Source organism: Trachinotus anak, unplaced genomic scaffold, assembly GCF_046630095.1.
Source record: "Trachinotus anak isolate AG129_WGS33_773 ecotype Australia unplaced genomic scaffold, CSIRO_AGI_Tana_v1 ptg000002l, whole genome shotgun sequence".
Lineage (NCBI taxonomy): Eukaryota > Metazoa > Chordata > Actinopteri > Carangiformes > Carangidae > Trachinotus > Trachinotus anak.
This window is the reverse complement of record NW_027273853.1, coordinates 181,638-198,152: the sequence shown is the minus strand read 5'-3', so window position 1 is coordinate 198,152 and position 16,515 is coordinate 181,638. Positions and strand designations below refer to the sequence as shown.

The window sequence follows — 16,515 nt, the reverse complement described above, 5'->3', positions numbered from 1 at the left end:
ATAATAACGTCGGTACCTTAACATTAGTTACATGTGCTTTTTACTTGCACTTTTAACATTATATTCAAGCATGTGTTAACACCTCACAAGAGTAAACACAGGTCAGGTCACCATCCTGGCAGAGCCAGGTCCCGTTAGCATAGAAAACACTTGGTAGTCAGCTAGTGCTAGCTAGCTAGCTGGGTTAGCAAGGTGCATTTGTAATTCATCATAGCAATGATATCAGTTGGGAATTGGGATGCTCATTTTGGCTAGCAAAACAGGCTTAAGCTAATAATAAAATGTACTTACTGGATAAACTGAGCAACCAATTCCTTAAAGTGTCCTCTGGTACAACTGAACGCTGAACGAGACATTTTGTAGACAAACAAAATGTTAAAATTAACTTTCACAAACTGAAAACATGATGGAAAGTCAAAATTCAAACTGTATGGACTCCAGGAAATTCAATAATTCATTCTTGATTGACAAGTCACCATGTGGCAATTAGAGGGTAGCCCCTAATTCATCCCCTGCTTTATGGTCTATTTTCCTAGAAATGGACCATGATTTAAAAAATGAACATCTTCATGTTGTATTGAAGAAGACTTGAAACTAGAGACTGCGACCATAAACTCATTAAGAAAACATTTACTGAAGTAATAAATAAAGTCAGAAGTAGAGACATTTTCACATACAGTAGACTTCAATACAATCAGACTTCTTTTTACAACCAGTGGAGTTGCCCCCTGATGGTAGTTAGATAGACCATGAGTCCACCATCTCCCCTCATGAATCAGTATCAATTAACAGACTGTGATCACCTGATCAGAAGAATGATCAGGTGATCACAGTCTGTTAATCACCTGTTTTTTAGAGCAGCTGAGTTAAAGACACAGTGAAGAGATAATAAAGAGGAGACACAGAATTTAACATCAAACTCAACAACTTCACTGAGCTTCATTCATTATCATCATCATCACATTTAAACAGTGATGAACAGAAATAATTGTGTTTGTGTTCTCATTGTTTAACATCATATCCTCATCATTTATTGTGAAACCATTGTGTGAACTGTTTCTATTTGAATATTCACTGATCACAGTCTGGGCCTGTCTGGACCTGATGAAGACTCTGGTCCTGACAGATGAAGGTCAAGAAACAAACAGGACTTTACAGTTATTGAAGTAAAGTTCACTGATCAGCTCATGTTTGTGATCCACCAACAATCAGTTCAGTTGTGTGTCTTTGTTGTCGTTCTTTCCTGTGTCTGATATCTTGTGGCTCAGACAGTGTTGTTGTCTGCAGACTGATGATGAAGGAGAGTCTTCATCATGGTTAACTGTGGGATTGGAAATGAGGCTTGAGTCCAGTTTCTCAGTGAGTGAGACTAATAAACAGAATCATGTGAACGCAGCACAACTTTATAATCCTGACCAGAGACTGTGTATGAATGTTTCTGGTTTTGTGCATTCACATAGTTTTAGTCCTGAATCTACTCAGAGGTTTAAAGACCTGGCCCCCAGCTGGGGTTAGGGTTGGTGAGTCCCCTACACGCTGGCTGAAGAGCAACTCTTCTGACGTGTGCCCCCATCCATCAACATTGAGTGTGTAACAAGAGCTTGTATTGATAGCTGCTGCACTTGTCAAGCTGTACATGGCTGAAATAGCATTTTCCACAAGGCCTGAAACCCAAGCTGCTCTGTTGACACACTCCCAATCTCCAACACACATGAGCCACGAGCAGCCGTCCTCTGGTGAACAGCATGGCTGTTTGTGGCAGCACAGACAATGTACCAGAGTCACTGAAGACGTCCTGTCACAGCTCTTTCATCATATCTCTGTTGTCTGACCTAGAAATAGAAATACAAATAGAAAGCCTTTACAGTCATTGTATTGCAAAAAAAACACACACCTGCACATTACACACACACATCCACATTTCAAACCAGTTTAAACAATAATAAATAAGTAGATAATTATAAAAGTGAGTATAAAATACAATAAATGAATATTGTACAGACAGAAAAAATTATGCAGAATCGAAGTGATGTTTAACTTAAAATATATTGCACATCAGACTGTTCATTTTGTGTACTTGTGTGTGTTTAAAGTACTGATTGCATGTGGAAAAAAATTGTTTTTGAGTCTATTTGTCCGGGTTTTGAGTGACCTGAAGTGCCTGCTAGAGGGCAACAGGTCAAACAGGTAATGTCCAGGATGTGAAGTGTCTTGAGTGATGTTTATGGCTCTGGTGAGGTAGCGGGTGTTGGCGATGTCTTCCAGGGAGGAAGAGGACAGCCAGTGATAATTTTATGCAGTGTCTCTGATCCTTTGTAGTGTTTTTTTGTCTGCGGCTGAGCAGCCTGCATACCACACTGTGATGCAATGTGTCAGCAGAATCCCTATGGAGGAGCAGTAGTCCTTAGCAGTCTCAGGAAGTGCAGACGTTGCTGAGTTTTTTAACAATAGCTGTGGTGTTATAAATTACACAGCAAAATGAATACCATAAAAACTATTATCAGTGCATAAACCTGATTCTAGGTTTTGTCAGGTGGGCACTTGGTGTTTATATGTATTTATCCTTCACTGCAGAACTTACATGGAGGTTTATCCTGGAGAGAAACAGAAGGCCCATGTTTACCCTTTGAATATAGGGTGACTGCATGCCTCCGGTGACCCAACATGACATGGCGTGAGTGTCGCATTTTAGCTCAAATTGGAAGAGAAGAGAAAGGATTCATGCTCAGATAACAAAGCATTCCTGGTTCACCACCACCCTCTAGGTTCACATATGTCCTGCATGTGTTTGCTGAGGTTTCAACTAGTGCCTCATCTGCAGTGCAGCAAGTAGCAAAAAGTTTAAATTTGACCCACTAGTAACCAGAAACATGGCTGACAGCTGGAGAAGCAGGTGACTGAGCACATCCTGCTGCCACCTCCTTCAGCCCAACCCTCCCTGCTAAAGTGAAGAGAACATTTTTATGACTTGTCAGAACACCTCCTCATTGAATTAATAGAAAAAGGTATGTGCTCAGCATAACGTTTCTTTAAAAATGTATTTGGTGTGAAGGTAGTTTCTAGTAAACAGGGTTGTTCAGTTCATGTCTTGTATCCAACATTTGGAAAACAAAAGGCCCCACAGACAAACTCATTGGATATAACACCTGAAGTCTTACCCCACTCTCTTTGTACAGTCCACCTGTTCGGGCACCCATTGCACACCGGGTAAACCTGACATCTTTCACTGAATCCCCACAATGCACCAAACAACATCCATTCATCTATTTGCATCTACTTATCTAAAGTTGGGTTGCAGCGGACTGGGTTCACTGGTCAGGACTGGGTTCACTGTTCAGGACTGGGTTCACTGGTCAGGACTGGGTTCACTGGTCAGGACTGGGTTCACTGGTCAGGACTGGGCTATGTGGTCAGGACTTGGTTCACTGGTCAGGACCAGGTTCATTGGTCAGGACTGGGCTATCTGGTCAAAACTGGGTTCATTGGTCAGGACTGGGCTATATGGTTGACCACAAGGGCACACCTCCCATTCACTTTAAAGGTACCTGGGAAAGGGAATGGGGCATGGCTCTCTGATTGGTTTATTGCATCTTAAAAAAACTCCCAAATAGAGCCCATTATCTTGCTGGTGTGTTCTAGGTCTACCCCCAAGGCCTCTTACCAGTTGGATCAGCCTGGAGGCCTGGGAGGCAGGCACCCAGGAGGCACCCAGCACCATCTCAACTGGCTCCTTTCAGCATGAAGCAGCAGCAGCTATGACCAGGTGAGGGTCAGAACAAAGATTGACTGGAAAATCAAGAACTTTGCCTAGCTCCCTGTTCACCACAGTGGTCCGGTACAGAGCCCCACTTTACTGCTTACACTGCCCTGATTCACCTGTGAACATCTTACCCTCACATGTGAACAACAGCTCAAGATACTTGAACTCCTTCACTTGGGGCAGAAACTCCATCACATCATTAAAGAAAGCGCAATACACTGTTTTCCAGCAAAGTGGACCTGACCTAATGACCTAAGACTTGGAGATGCTGACCCTCTCCCTAGCTGCCTCACATTGGGCTCCAAACCAGCCCAGTACATGTTGAAGGCCCTGGTCAGATGGTGTGTATCTGAGGTTGCTGAAGGACTGTGCAGCTCAGTTAGGCTGAGCCTCTCCAGAAGATCTTCAGTCTAAGTTTGCAAATAGGGAGGGTCCCGGTCCTGTAGAAAACATCATGTCTACTTAAAGTAGGACACCCTGCCGAAATAAATAACTACAAAACAGAGGCCCTCACATCACACATCATGAAGACCATGGAGTGCCTGCTTATCCACCTTCTGAGGCCACAGGGTGAACAGCACTAAAACCCCTACAGATTGTTACAAGGGACATATTGGAGTGGATGATCCATCCTCTACATGCTCCAACCTACTGACTGAGTGACTATGGAACCTGTAGAATAAAGATTTTAGAGAATATGATACAAAGTCTGTAAAAAAAAATATAAAAACTGAGTCAACAACAGGATCTGTTTCTGTTTCTTTTTTTTTTTTTACTGTGATGAAGTTTGGTCTTGGTAAACACAGCAAAAATTTAAAACTAAAGGAGTCTTGAAATGTCCTCAGGAATTCAGATCAGGTCGTTGTTCTCTGGTGAAGAATCTTCTGCCTCATCCTTATCTAAAGCTTCATTAGACGCTTCATTAGATAAGGATAGGACACTGGCAGCTTCAAACTGAGCTGTTTAAAAATGCAGCAAACACAACATGACTGACAGAGGAGGAGTGGGCTGTGATTGGTTTATCACATTTTTCAAAATAAAAGAAAATTCATTCCATTGACTAAAAGCTCCGCTTCACAGTAAGAGTACTTAATAGAAATACAGTGGAGTCAAAAGTACAACATTTGTCTTTAAGTGTAGTGGTGTAAAAGTCAGAAGTTTATAATAAAAATTATTCTCAACTAAAGTACAGATACTGGAAATACTTACTTCAGTACAGTACTGCTAAATGTACTTAGTTACTGTCCACATCTTCAGTTGAAATTGTTAAATTCACAGAGAAAATCTCATAACATTCAGCAGAAGCTAGTCTTTACACAGCTCTACACTTCCGTGATGAAGAATACTACAAGTCAGTCCACCACCAGAGGGGGCGATCATCATGTGGCTTTATGTACTGTCTCTGATATAATTTTGATATTTCCTACAGTCTTTGAAGGCAGCAATGGGAGAGAGCATGCGCAGTGTCGTGTGGACTAGCATTTGAAATTCGGAGCCGGGAGAGCAACGTCGGTGGATCCTGACAGTAAGTTCTCTGATTAAACCTGATTTAGGTTTGAGGTGCAGCTCTGTTTATTCATCTGACTGAACAAGCTATGTGGCTAACACCGCTAACTCTGAACTGACTCCTGCTAACTGAACGTTAGCTAACGTTAGCTGTAGAGAGCTCACTGTTTTAACCAGCGTTAACCACCCAAACCTACTTAACATCAACTGTCTCTATTAGTAACCATATATAACTTCTGTTCACGGTGTCTGTGTTTGTAATGATCGATAATCGATCATTGAACTTTACCCTGATGTTAACATGAAACTTCATCATCTCTCTTCTCATCGGTTCTAGTGTTGTTGGTAGTGGTAGTGGTGGTGTTGTGTGTGTGTCCGTGTGTGTAACACGTACATCAGAATCAGAATCAGAATCAGTTTTATTGCCAAGTATGTTTTCACATACAAGGAATTTTTTCTGGTGATTGGTGCAATTGATCAGCAACAGTGGGGCTCTCTAGCCTTGTTGATGAGGCTGATAGCAGATGGGAAGAAGCTGTTTTTGTGGCGAGAGGTTTTGGTCCTGAAGGACCGCAGCCTCCTGCCAGAGGGGAGTGTCTCAAAGAGTTTGTGTCCAGGGTGGGAGGAGTCAGCTACAATCTTCCCTGCACGCCTCAGAGTCCTTGAGGTGTACAGGTCCTGGAGGGACGGAAGATTGCAGCCAATCACCTTCTCAGCAGAGTGGATGATACGCTGCAGTCTGTTATTGTCCCTCTCCGTGGCAGCAGCGTACCAGATGGTGATGGAGGAGGTGAGGATGGACTCGATGATGGAGGTGTAGAAGTTCACCATCATAGTCCTTGGCAGGTTGAACTTCTTCAACTGCCTCAGGAAATACATCCTCTGCTGAGCTTTTTTGATGAGGGAGCTGATGTTTAGCTCCCATTTGAGATCCTGTGTGATGGTGGTTCCCAAGAAGCGAAAATGCTCCACGGTGGCCACGGGGGAGTCACACAGGGAGATGGGGGTGGGTGGGGCTGGGCTCTTCCTGAAGAGGAAGTATCCAGTTGTTTGATCTTTAATAAAGTCGTACAGTGATTGGTAACTTACTGATGTCAGCTCCTCTCACCTGTTGGTTTGATCCATGACATTTTCCAGGTACCAGGTGACGATGTGTTTGTGATGAAGTGATTGTGTCTCTGATTCAGGAGCATGAGTGAGCTGGAGGACGTCAGCCTCCACATCCATGACAGGATATCAACCCTGCAGCGCCTGCTGGTCCTGTCAGCAGCTGGTAGGTCATTTACACTACTCACAATAAGTTAGGGATATTGTTATTTACATGAGTGCTTTTCCTATTTGGTCTGAATTTTAATGAAATAAGTAAAAGTTCCCTTTGATATTACTAATAATGAATGAGAAGAAACACCATTTTCATTAGTTTAATATTTATTACCCCAAAAATTTAGACAATAACAAGGATAGCCCCAAATGTTTGGATGGAGCATTATCATCCATGAACAGAAAGTTGGGGATGTGCTGATGGAATTGGGGGATGATGGTGGGTTCTATGATGTCTCTGAGGTAAGAACGTGCAGTGACTGAGCCATCTACAATAACCAAATCTGTTTTGCGCTGACTGGTGATGCCTGCCCAAACTGTTGCACCTCCTCCACCAAAGCGAACCCTGGGGACCATGTTGACCTCGGCGTATTGCTCACCTCGCCTTCTCCAGCAACGCTGACAACCCTCATTTCTGTGCAAGGTGACCCGACACTCATCAGTGAACAGGACGGTAGACCACTGCTGCATTGTCCAGGTCACATGGTCTTGTGCCCACTGCAAACGTTCACGGCGGTGTCTTGGTGTCAGTGGAGTCACCTGCAACGGTCGTCTGGCATTCAAGCCAAAGCGGTAGAGTCGGTTGCGAATGGTTTGTCTGGAAACCCTCGTACCCCTCACATCTTGTAAACGGGCCTGCAGCTGTGTGGCAGTTGCATAACGATGTCTGAGTGCATAGGTCCTTAGGTACTGGTCATCGCTGCGGTCTGTCACTCGTGGGGCTCCACTCCTGGGTCTGTCACAAACTCTGCCAGTAGTTCTGTGTCTTGATGCAAGTCTGCTGATGACGCTTTGAGACACACCAAGTTCACGAGCAACATCTGACTGCCTGCCACCGACCCGAAGGCGCACTATGGCCAGGTGGCGCCGCTCGTCCGTTAAGTGACGTTGTGTGTTCATGGCTGTTTGAATGATGAACTTGGAATGACTTACTGACAATACCAGCTTTTTATACCCACAGAATGTTGAAATTGATGCCACATTGAAAAGGGTTGTCTTTTAGTTTTTTGGTATTGGCCCCAATATGTAAGGCACACTGTGCACAGTGAGACCATTACGTGGAAAACATAAAATGAGGTGTGTCTATCACCCCAATACAATTGCCTCCCTATCCCAAAAATCTCTGAAGTGAAACAAACACCGTATGTATGAAATCCACTGAGTCTCTCACAATATCCCTAACTTATTGTGAGTAGTGTATTTGAGTGTTTCATTACTATGTGAAGGTAAAGTGAAGAGTCACTGAAGGGGTCTGTCCTCTCTTCACATTTAGAGCTGCCTCAGAGCAAGATGAAGAAACTTGGACAGGAGCTCTTTGCACTGGAGACACTTCTGGAGCGGTTTGAGAAATGTGTTGAGCAACAGATGGAGCAGCTGAAACATCTGAAGGTAAACTGGAGTTAGACTGGAGGTAGACTGGAGGTAAACTGGAAGTAAAAATGAGGTAAACTGGAGGTAAACTGGAAGTAAACTGGAGGTAGTGCTTCACAGGACATTTCATCCAGCTGTGCAGCAGCTGCAGCCACAGACCCTTTCTGGTTTGTTTCAGTGCTGGAAACTTTAGAACCTGTTTGGTTACATACTTTTTGAATAAATATCTATGAAATGTGGTTGTTGTGATAAGAATTATATAAGAATGGTGCAGTGAGCAGAACATTTCAGAGTGGTAAACTGTGTTTTACTGACTCTCTAATGGAGACACTGAATGGAGTCAGACATGGAGTCAAGGCCACAAGTATTTGAATGGTTACACATCCAAAGCTCAGCCTGAAGATGAAAAACATCTGTCCATATACCTTCAACCTTGATGTGAATGAAGAAATGAAGAAACACATAACACTTGTTTGTGTTTCAGGAAGTTGAGCTGCTGTTCCAGAAGGATGTGGAGGATGTCCGACACATGAAGGACAACGTCCCTGCACACATACCCAGGAAGAAAGTCCCAGCACAGTGAGGACACACTAACTGTCATTCTACATACTGTTTGATGATAAAGACCCTGATACAGACTGAAACACTAAGGTAGCACATCATGTTACTGAGATACAGTATGAAACCTGGTTCTAGACCAGGTCAGCAACAAAATCAGGCCTATTCATTTTGCTCAAAGAGAGGATAACAGAGGAAAACAGAGAGGAGGACAGAGGATGAGAACAGAGGAGAAGAACAGAAAGGAGGACAGAAGAGATAAGAAACGGGAACAGAGGAGGAGAACGAAGAGGAGAACACAGGCGATAAGAGAGGAGAACAGGGAGGAGAATTAAAGCATTATTTCATTAATTAAATAGTTAGGGTTAATTCATTAATTAAATGGTTAGGGTTAGTTCATTAATTAAAGAGTCAGGGTTAGTTCATTAACTAAAGAGTTAGGAGGGAACAGCAGGCGTCATGGTGCTGATATAAACCTGTGATGCTCCTCTGTGTCTCAGTGGAATCGAACCTGTGTTGAAGAAGAAGGAGGCAGAGGATGTCCAGGTGTTGCAGCCACAGACGGTCAGAAAGACCACCAGGAGCTATGTCAGAGAGCTGGAGGTCATCACCAGGCCGGAGTTCGATGGCATCCCTCAGTGAGTGTGATGGTGTCGTAACACTGGGACAATCCCCTTCATGTTGATGTACTGATGAGGACAGAGGTGTGTGAACATGACTGCTGTTCAACTCGCTGTCCTCACAACACATTTGGTTCAGAAGACTTAACCAGTCATTAACCAGAGGGCTGGTTAACATGTCATCACTGTGTGTCGCATACAGAGATAATGTATAATATTCAGTGATCACAGTCTGAGCCTGTCTGGACCTGATGAATGCCTCCTGTGGCTCAGGAGGTAGAGCGGGTCGTCCACTTATCAGAAGGGTGGTGGTTTGATCCCCAGCTCCACCAGTCCGCATGTCGAAGTGTCCTTGGACAAGGCACTGAACCCCAAATTGCCTCTGATGGCTGTTCCATCAGTGTATGAGTGAGTGTGAACGGTAGAAGCGGTCCATGTATAGATGTAAGCGCTGTATGACTGTGTGTGAATGGGTGAATGTGGCTCGCCTTGTAAAGTGCTTTGAGCAGTCAATAAGACTAGAAAAGCACTATACTAGCAGTCCATTTACCATTTACTCTGGTCCTGACTAGGGTTGTCTCAAGAACCGATACTTCCGGTACCAATTCGATACCAACACGCAAAAAATACATCGATACCTGCTTTTTCTGGTACTGTCAGAACCGAATTTTCAACTTTTCCCTCGGCGAGCCGTGTCGATTCTTGGCGGAAGTGACGGGGGCAGAATACGCGTGTGAGCAGCACAGAGCAGTCAGCGGCGCTGAAGAAGAAAACCTGAGATAACAACTTTTATATACAGTCTGTGGATAACAATAACAATGGCTTCAGCAAGTGGGAGTGGAAGCACAACATGTCGGCTCCGTGACGAAACAGGTACGAAGAGTCGCGAGTGGAAATATTTTGCATTGGAGGCGGATGAATACGGAGCAATTCTGGACACAAACAAGCCGACATGCAAACAGTGGCTGGTATTAGAGGTTTTAGTTATGTGAGATCAGGCTCCACACCACTGTAGTTTAGTTATTTATTTGCATATTTATAAGAAGAAGAATGTTGTTTGTTTTATATACTTGAAGGCTCCATGCCACTGCTGTTCTTTTTTGAGTGTAAATAGCTGAATATTGTCGTTATTTATTACCATAAAGCACAGTATTGCTTGTTTTTATAGTGGTGTTAAATACTTGACAGTTTAAAGCAGTTTTCAATAAATTAGTGAATTTAAAAGTACATGGGTTCTGTTTTTTTTTTTTTTTTTAATAAAAGATATTTGGGCATTTTTTTTGCCTTTATTGACAGGACAGTAGAGAGTGACAGGAAAGGGGCAGAGAGAGAGGGGGAATGACACGCAGGAAAGAGTCAGGCCGGTCGGGAGTCGAACCGGCACTCGCCTGCATCCGCTCATGTGGTGCGTGCCCTAACCACGCCACCATCGGGCTGCCCTGTGTTTTTTTTTTTTTTAAATTGTGGTATCGAATTAGTATCGAGAATCGTGGAAAATCACAGGTATTGGTATCGACTACTGAAATTCTGGTATCGTGACAACCCTAGTCCTGACAGATGTCAAACAGGACTCTACAGTTATTGAACTAAAGTTCACTGATCAGCTCCTTTTTGTGATACACCAACAATCAGTCCAGTTGTGTGTCTTTTTTATCATTCTTTTCTGTGTCTGATAACTTGTGGCTCAGACGGGGATGTTTGCAGACTGATGATGAAGGAGTGTCTTCATCACCACAACCTGAGTCTGTGCTGTTTTAACCTGTGTTAAAACAGCACAGACAGGTCATCACTCAGACTAACTTTGACCCAGATCTCTGTGTGTGTGTGTGTGTGTGTGTGTGTGTGTGTGTGTGTGTGTCCCTCTCAGGTACATGAAAGGACGTGTGTCATATGACCAGCTCAATGCAGCCGTGGAGAGCATCAACACAGCTGTAACAGCCAAGTACAAGATCCTCCATCAGTCTCTGAAGACTCTCAACAACCACGCCCGAAAGCTGCAGCAGCGCTTCAAGGAGCAGGAGACCAAGGACACTAAAGGTACAGGTACGGATGTCAACCTGTGTTGACCCGTTTTGTCTCATGTTGACCCGTGCTGACCCATGTTGACCCGTGCTGTCCAATGCTGACCAATGCTGACCCGTGCTGATCTGTGCTGACCTGTTTTGACCTGTGTTGACCCGCTTTGACCCTGTTGACCCTTGCTGACCCGTGCTGAACCATGTTGACCTGTGCTGACCTGTCTTGCAGGTCAGTATTTCGTGGTGGAGGACGACATCCGGGAGTTCACTCAGATGAAGGTGGACAAACGGTTCCAGGGGATCCTGAACATGCTGCGACACTGCCAGCGTCTGAGGGAGCTGCGGGGGGGGGGCGTCACCCGCTACATGTTGTTATGAACCAACAAGAGTGAGTCAGACGGATCAGTCAGTTTGTTGTTTGTTGTGAACATGGTGGATTCTTGTTGTGTGGTATTTTCTGTGAGATTGTGACATCACAGTGACAGCTTCAGTCTGTGCCACACTTACTGTTGTTGATGAAATAAAAACTAACAGAGCTTTAACATGTTTGAGTCTGTTTGTTTTACTTTACCTCAGAGAACAACAGGACGCATTCATGTCCTCAGAGGTCGACACATTTCTCAATCACCTGTTGTTACTAATGAGCCGTCAGGTGATTCATGAAGTTGTTGTTTCAGATCAGATCAGACTTATTTTCGTGGTATTAGAGGCTGTCAGATTGTTAATGTTGTATTCCTGTTTTCCTGTCTGTATCAGTAGTATTCACCTCCTTCAGTAGGACCTTAACCATCTCTGGTGCAGCCTGAGGTTTTAGATAAGTAGTTAAACTGTGATCACCTGTAGTAAAGAGTTTCAGTGGGTTGTAGCATAAATACAACTGTTCTTGGGTCAGTATTGTAGCAAAGGAACATGACAAACAACTCCAGGAAAGCTGATTAAAGCAACATTATTAAACTGTTTTACCTGCTAATACCATGCAACCCCCTGAACACCTGGTCTCACTCTGATGGCCCTCATGAGCAGGTACCATCTCCTGTTAGAAGTGTGTATAACGGCAAGCTCTAATGCTGCTGCTACTGCAGCTCTGTCTCTACATAGAGTTTACAGGAGACTCTAATGTTGGATTTCTCTTCATTTTAAATTAATTTCTGATTTATTTTTGACAGAGAACGTCTCTAAACACCACTGTCTCCAAACACAGTTACTGAAATAACTATAACATATTTTTATATTTTTCATGTCTGTGACATGAAATTCAGTATAGACATAAAGACATAGTGGAAGGTGTCAGATCTGTGTGATCTGGTAGGATGTCACTATGACATCAGCAGTTTCCTGTACATCAGCTGTTAGCTTCAAGGGTACGCTGCCTCCCATCACCTGAACCACTCAGACTCTGCACCAGCCTCATGTAGCTACCAGCTGTGGCTGCAGAGGCTGCTGATGCTGCTCAGCAGAAGTTACGTAGTCAGTCTAGATACAAGACCATTTCATAGCATCCTGTGGAGTTCAGATACAGCCATTATAAGATGTAGAAGAGCATGGTGAGAGCAGGTAAACCAACAGAGAGGCGACCTATAGGAGTATCTGAGGTAACCATGAGAAAAAGGGCTGAACATGAATCCAGACGCAGCTCCTCCTGAAATGAGGACAATGCTCCCTGAATAGAAACAGATTTAAATTCAGTGTCAGTGGCTGTAGAAGAAGAAGTGACTGAAGAAGTAATCGATCTGTTCATTGAAGAACTGTTAAACCTGTCACTAGAGAAAGAGCCCACAGGTTCTAACTAAACTGTCAGTTTTGATTGGTTGATGAAAGACCAGTCTGTGAAAACACAAGCATCATTCTGCAGTGATAATAAAGAAACACTGAGAATTTAACGAATACAAATTAAATAATAACAGATTAAATAATTACAGATGATTACTCTGTTAATAAAGTAGTGGATTCTCATCAGTCTGATCAGGTCCGTTTCGAACTGGAGAATTTCATTTATAATAAAAACTTAAATTAAAAAAACGAATAAAAGGCTGTGGTGGGAGGGAGGTGTGATATCCACTGTCCCTCACAGTGACACACATGATGAACATGATCCTGTCAAACAGCTGCCTCAGGCCCCTCCCACTTATATCAATAACTATGTGTAGATCCACTTTACAACAACGTCTGCAGCTGGAGCAGCATGGACCACCAGGACCATCAGGACCAACACAACCTGTGTGATCAGGACCATCAGGACCAACAGGACCACCAGGACCATCAGGACCTGTTGATGTGTGATGTTTTTCCTGTTCACAGAAATATCCTTGTCTTGTTATGGATCAGTCATTTTTACATGGTTCTATCTCTGGCTCCGATCACAGCAGGTCGACCTGATGAAACTGCTACATTTCTAGAGGGAACCATATGAACTGTCCTGTGATGTGGGTTCTACTTAGAACATTTATTGTTTGGTGAACAAATCGTCTCACAGACACTGGAGATCTCCAAGTGTCAACATTACAGAGTGACAGTGTTATGAGGGGACCACAGCCCTTTATAATTCACTGTGATCTGGTCTCAGTGAGTCAGGATCCTCTCCACTACTTCTGACTCCTCCAGACTCAGGTTCTACTTTTAGCTCTAAGTGTCTTTGTGAATTAGTCTGAGTCAGAAACATGAGGAGTCCTGCAGTCAGGATGGACAGGATGAGTATTTTTAGGAGTTTCTGGAGAATTAGACAGTGAGGAGAAACTTTTAGCCTGAAGAGGTTTTGTGAGGGGGGTCCTGGTTTTCTATTCATCCTGTCACTCCAGCAGAGGTGTTATAATCGTGAGGAGGAACCACATCCCATTTGAAGCAGAGAATACATGATAAAGAAGGCAGATATGTTTTGGTGGTGGGAAGATAGATGGAAAATATATCACATTATTAAATACATATGAGAGAGAGAGACCTGAATACAACTGAGAAGATAATTGATTTAATTACAGTCCAAAGTAAAAGGTATTAGTAGGAGACTTTAATTTACTGATACATACAGTACATAAGGTCCAGGGAGGGAGGCACCTTTGATAAGGAAATGTTTAATCCTAGTCAAAAGTTTCTGTTCCTCTGCTACAAAAATCTACTCAACACTTATCACCTCCACTTTGCTCTTTTTCTGAGAACAAGGCAGTCCTCCCTGTCATGGAATCGAACCAGCATCTTGCGTTGACAGGTTGAGATACTGACCACTCCACTAACAAGGGCTGCTGCTGGTATTACAGCTGTCAATGAATAGCACTGTTCTGTTGGAGGACAATGACTCCAACAATCTGGACTTGAAGAGGATGACTGACTGAACTTCACATTCACATCAAATAAATGTTGAGATCCAGCCCTGTTTGAACAGACCCAGTCTGCTGGGTGAACCTCTGTTCACAATCCTGATCCAGGCTGCCCCTCCAAAAGGCAGGTAGTCCAGTCCAGTTCAGCTCATGTCCAGCTCCTTCTTGGGCATCTGAGGGTCTGCCCAGGTCAGATGGGGTGTACTGCAGAATCCCTCCAGTATTAAGTGGTGCCTCCCTATTCTCAGTTTGTTTCTGTAATACTTCCTAATAGAGAACTAGGCACCATAATCTGATCTTCATTCACCATGACTGGCAGAGCTCCTGACATACCTACTGCTACTGACCCAATCTGGAAGCCTTCCCTCTTCCAGACAAGGTCCCACCAGGACCTCACCAAAGCTAAAGCTCCTTCATGTGGGGCAGAAACATGCTCTCAAGCTGAAAGAAGAGAACCACTGTGGAGAACCTCAGCTCCAGAGATGCTGACTCTGATCATAGCTGAGTCCCACTCGGTAGGAAACTGTTCAGGGTCTGATGCAGGCAGCAGGACTTCATTAAAGCCATCCCTGTGGGACCTGGTCACTCACAACATCCCCTCAGGGATGTGGTTGGGTTCAAAAACCCTGTTTTTATTGGATCGCCAAGCTCGCATGACCAGGGATCAGGTCCATAAACTTCTGAGTAGATTCAGGACTAAAACTATGTGAACACACAAAACCAGAAACATTCACACACAGTCTCTGGTCAGGATTATGAAGTTGTGCTGCGTTCACATGATTCTGTTTAACAATCTCACTCACTGAGAAACTGGACTCACGATCACAAGCCTCATTTCCACTCCCGCAGTTAACCATAAAGGATGAAGACTCTCCTTCATCGTCAGTCTGCAGACAACAACACTGTCTGAGCCACAAGATATCAGACACAGGAAAGAACGACAACAAAGACACACAACTGAACTGATTGTTGGTGGATCACAAACAGGAGCTGATCAGTGAACTTTACTTCAATAACTGTAGTTATAGTTATAAGTCCTCTTTGTTTCTGACCTTCCTCTGTCAGGACCAGAGTCTTCATCAGGTCCAGACAGGCCCAGACTGTGATCAGTGAATATTCAAATAGAAACAGTTCACACAATGGTTTCACAATAAATGATGAGGATATGATGTTAAACAATGAGAACACAAACACAATTATTTCTGTTCATCACTGTTTAAATGTGATGATGATGATAATGAATGAAGCTTAGTGAAGTTGTTGAGTTTGATTTTATACTGTGTCTCCTCTTTATTATCTCTTCACTGTGTCTTTAACTCAGCTGCTCTAAAAAACAGATGATCACCTGATCAGAAGAATGATCAGGTGATCACAGTCTGTTCATTGATACAGATTCGCGAGGGGAGATGGTGGATGCATCATTTATGAATCCCGGCCTCAGGTCCAGCATGGTCTTCATGATGTTGCTCCTGGTGTGCTGGTTCCTGTGTTTGCTGATCTCTGGTATGAACCCTGAGCAGTGACAACCTGATAACTGAGGTACAGCTTAATGGATCCACCATCCCCACCTGCCCACACCCACTGCTGCTGCATGTGGACACTTTTGTAACCCAACATATCAAATGGTTAGGGTCACTCCAGCTGTCTGTCAGCACAGCCTGACTTTACTTTGTTTTGATAAATCAAAGACTGGACCAAGCCATCTCCATCTGATCTTGAACCAGAGAGCTGTAATGTGTTTGTCAGAGGAGAAACCCTTCACAGGAAGTTGAAGCGCCGCTCTTCCAGTGGCTCATTCTTGTTCTTTATTTTGTGGTGACCTGTATGTGACTGATGTCAGACTTTTATGATTTTGTGATTCTTTGTCAACTGATGCTGCATTTAAAATACAACACGGGCCATAAATATCACGTTTGTGGCATTTTCAACAAAAAAGTCAAAATATGTCAGGAAAGACAAGATAAGCACTGATGTGCACAAGGTAATCTGTTACAGAGAGAAGTGATGCCATCCCTAAGACCTCTACTGAGCACCTGATCCAGGTTGGATGAATT

The 16,515-nt window shown here is 43.6% G+C and overlaps 1 protein-coding gene across 4 annotated transcripts; it reads left to right on the top strand.

Annotated features, from left to right (window-relative positions):
• The first annotated feature begins 5,174 nt into the window (after positions 1 to 5,174).
• Positions 5,175 to 11,695, top strand: ska1 (spindle and kinetochore associated complex subunit 1). Of its 4 annotated transcripts, none has more exons than XM_071488496.1 (7): positions 5,175 to 5,285; positions 6,454 to 6,539; positions 7,860 to 7,975; positions 8,442 to 8,536; positions 9,016 to 9,153; positions 11,003 to 11,172; positions 11,383 to 11,695. In XM_071488496.1, exons 2-7 carry the CDS (start codon positions 6,458 to 6,460, stop codon positions 11,529 to 11,531), a joined length of 750 nt encoding a protein of 249 aa, XP_071344597.1. In that variant the 5' UTR covers positions 5,175 to 5,285; positions 6,454 to 6,457; the 3' UTR covers positions 11,532 to 11,695. The 4 variants fall into 4 exon arrangements, with proteins under 4 accessions (XP_071344597.1, XP_071344579.1, XP_071344606.1 ...); XM_071488478.1 differs by having other exon boundaries at positions 11,003 to 11,178; XM_071488505.1 differs by having other exon boundaries at positions 5,243 to 5,285; positions 6,404 to 6,539.
• Positions 11,696 to 16,515: the final 4,820 nt, after the last annotated feature.

Coding starts and splice junctions, on each gene's coding strand:
- ska1 (XM_071488478.1), top strand. CDS start 6,458: ATGAGTGAGCTGGAGGACGTCAGCCTCCACATCCATGACAGGATATCA. Junction 6,540..7,859: donor GCTGGTCCTGTCAGCAGCTG/GTAGGTCATTTA, acceptor CTTCACATTTAG/AGCTGCCTCAGAGCAAGATG. Junction 8,537..9,015: donor AGGAAGAAAGTCCCAGCACA/GTGAGGACACAC, acceptor TCTGTGTCTCAG/TGGAATCGAACCTGTGTTGA.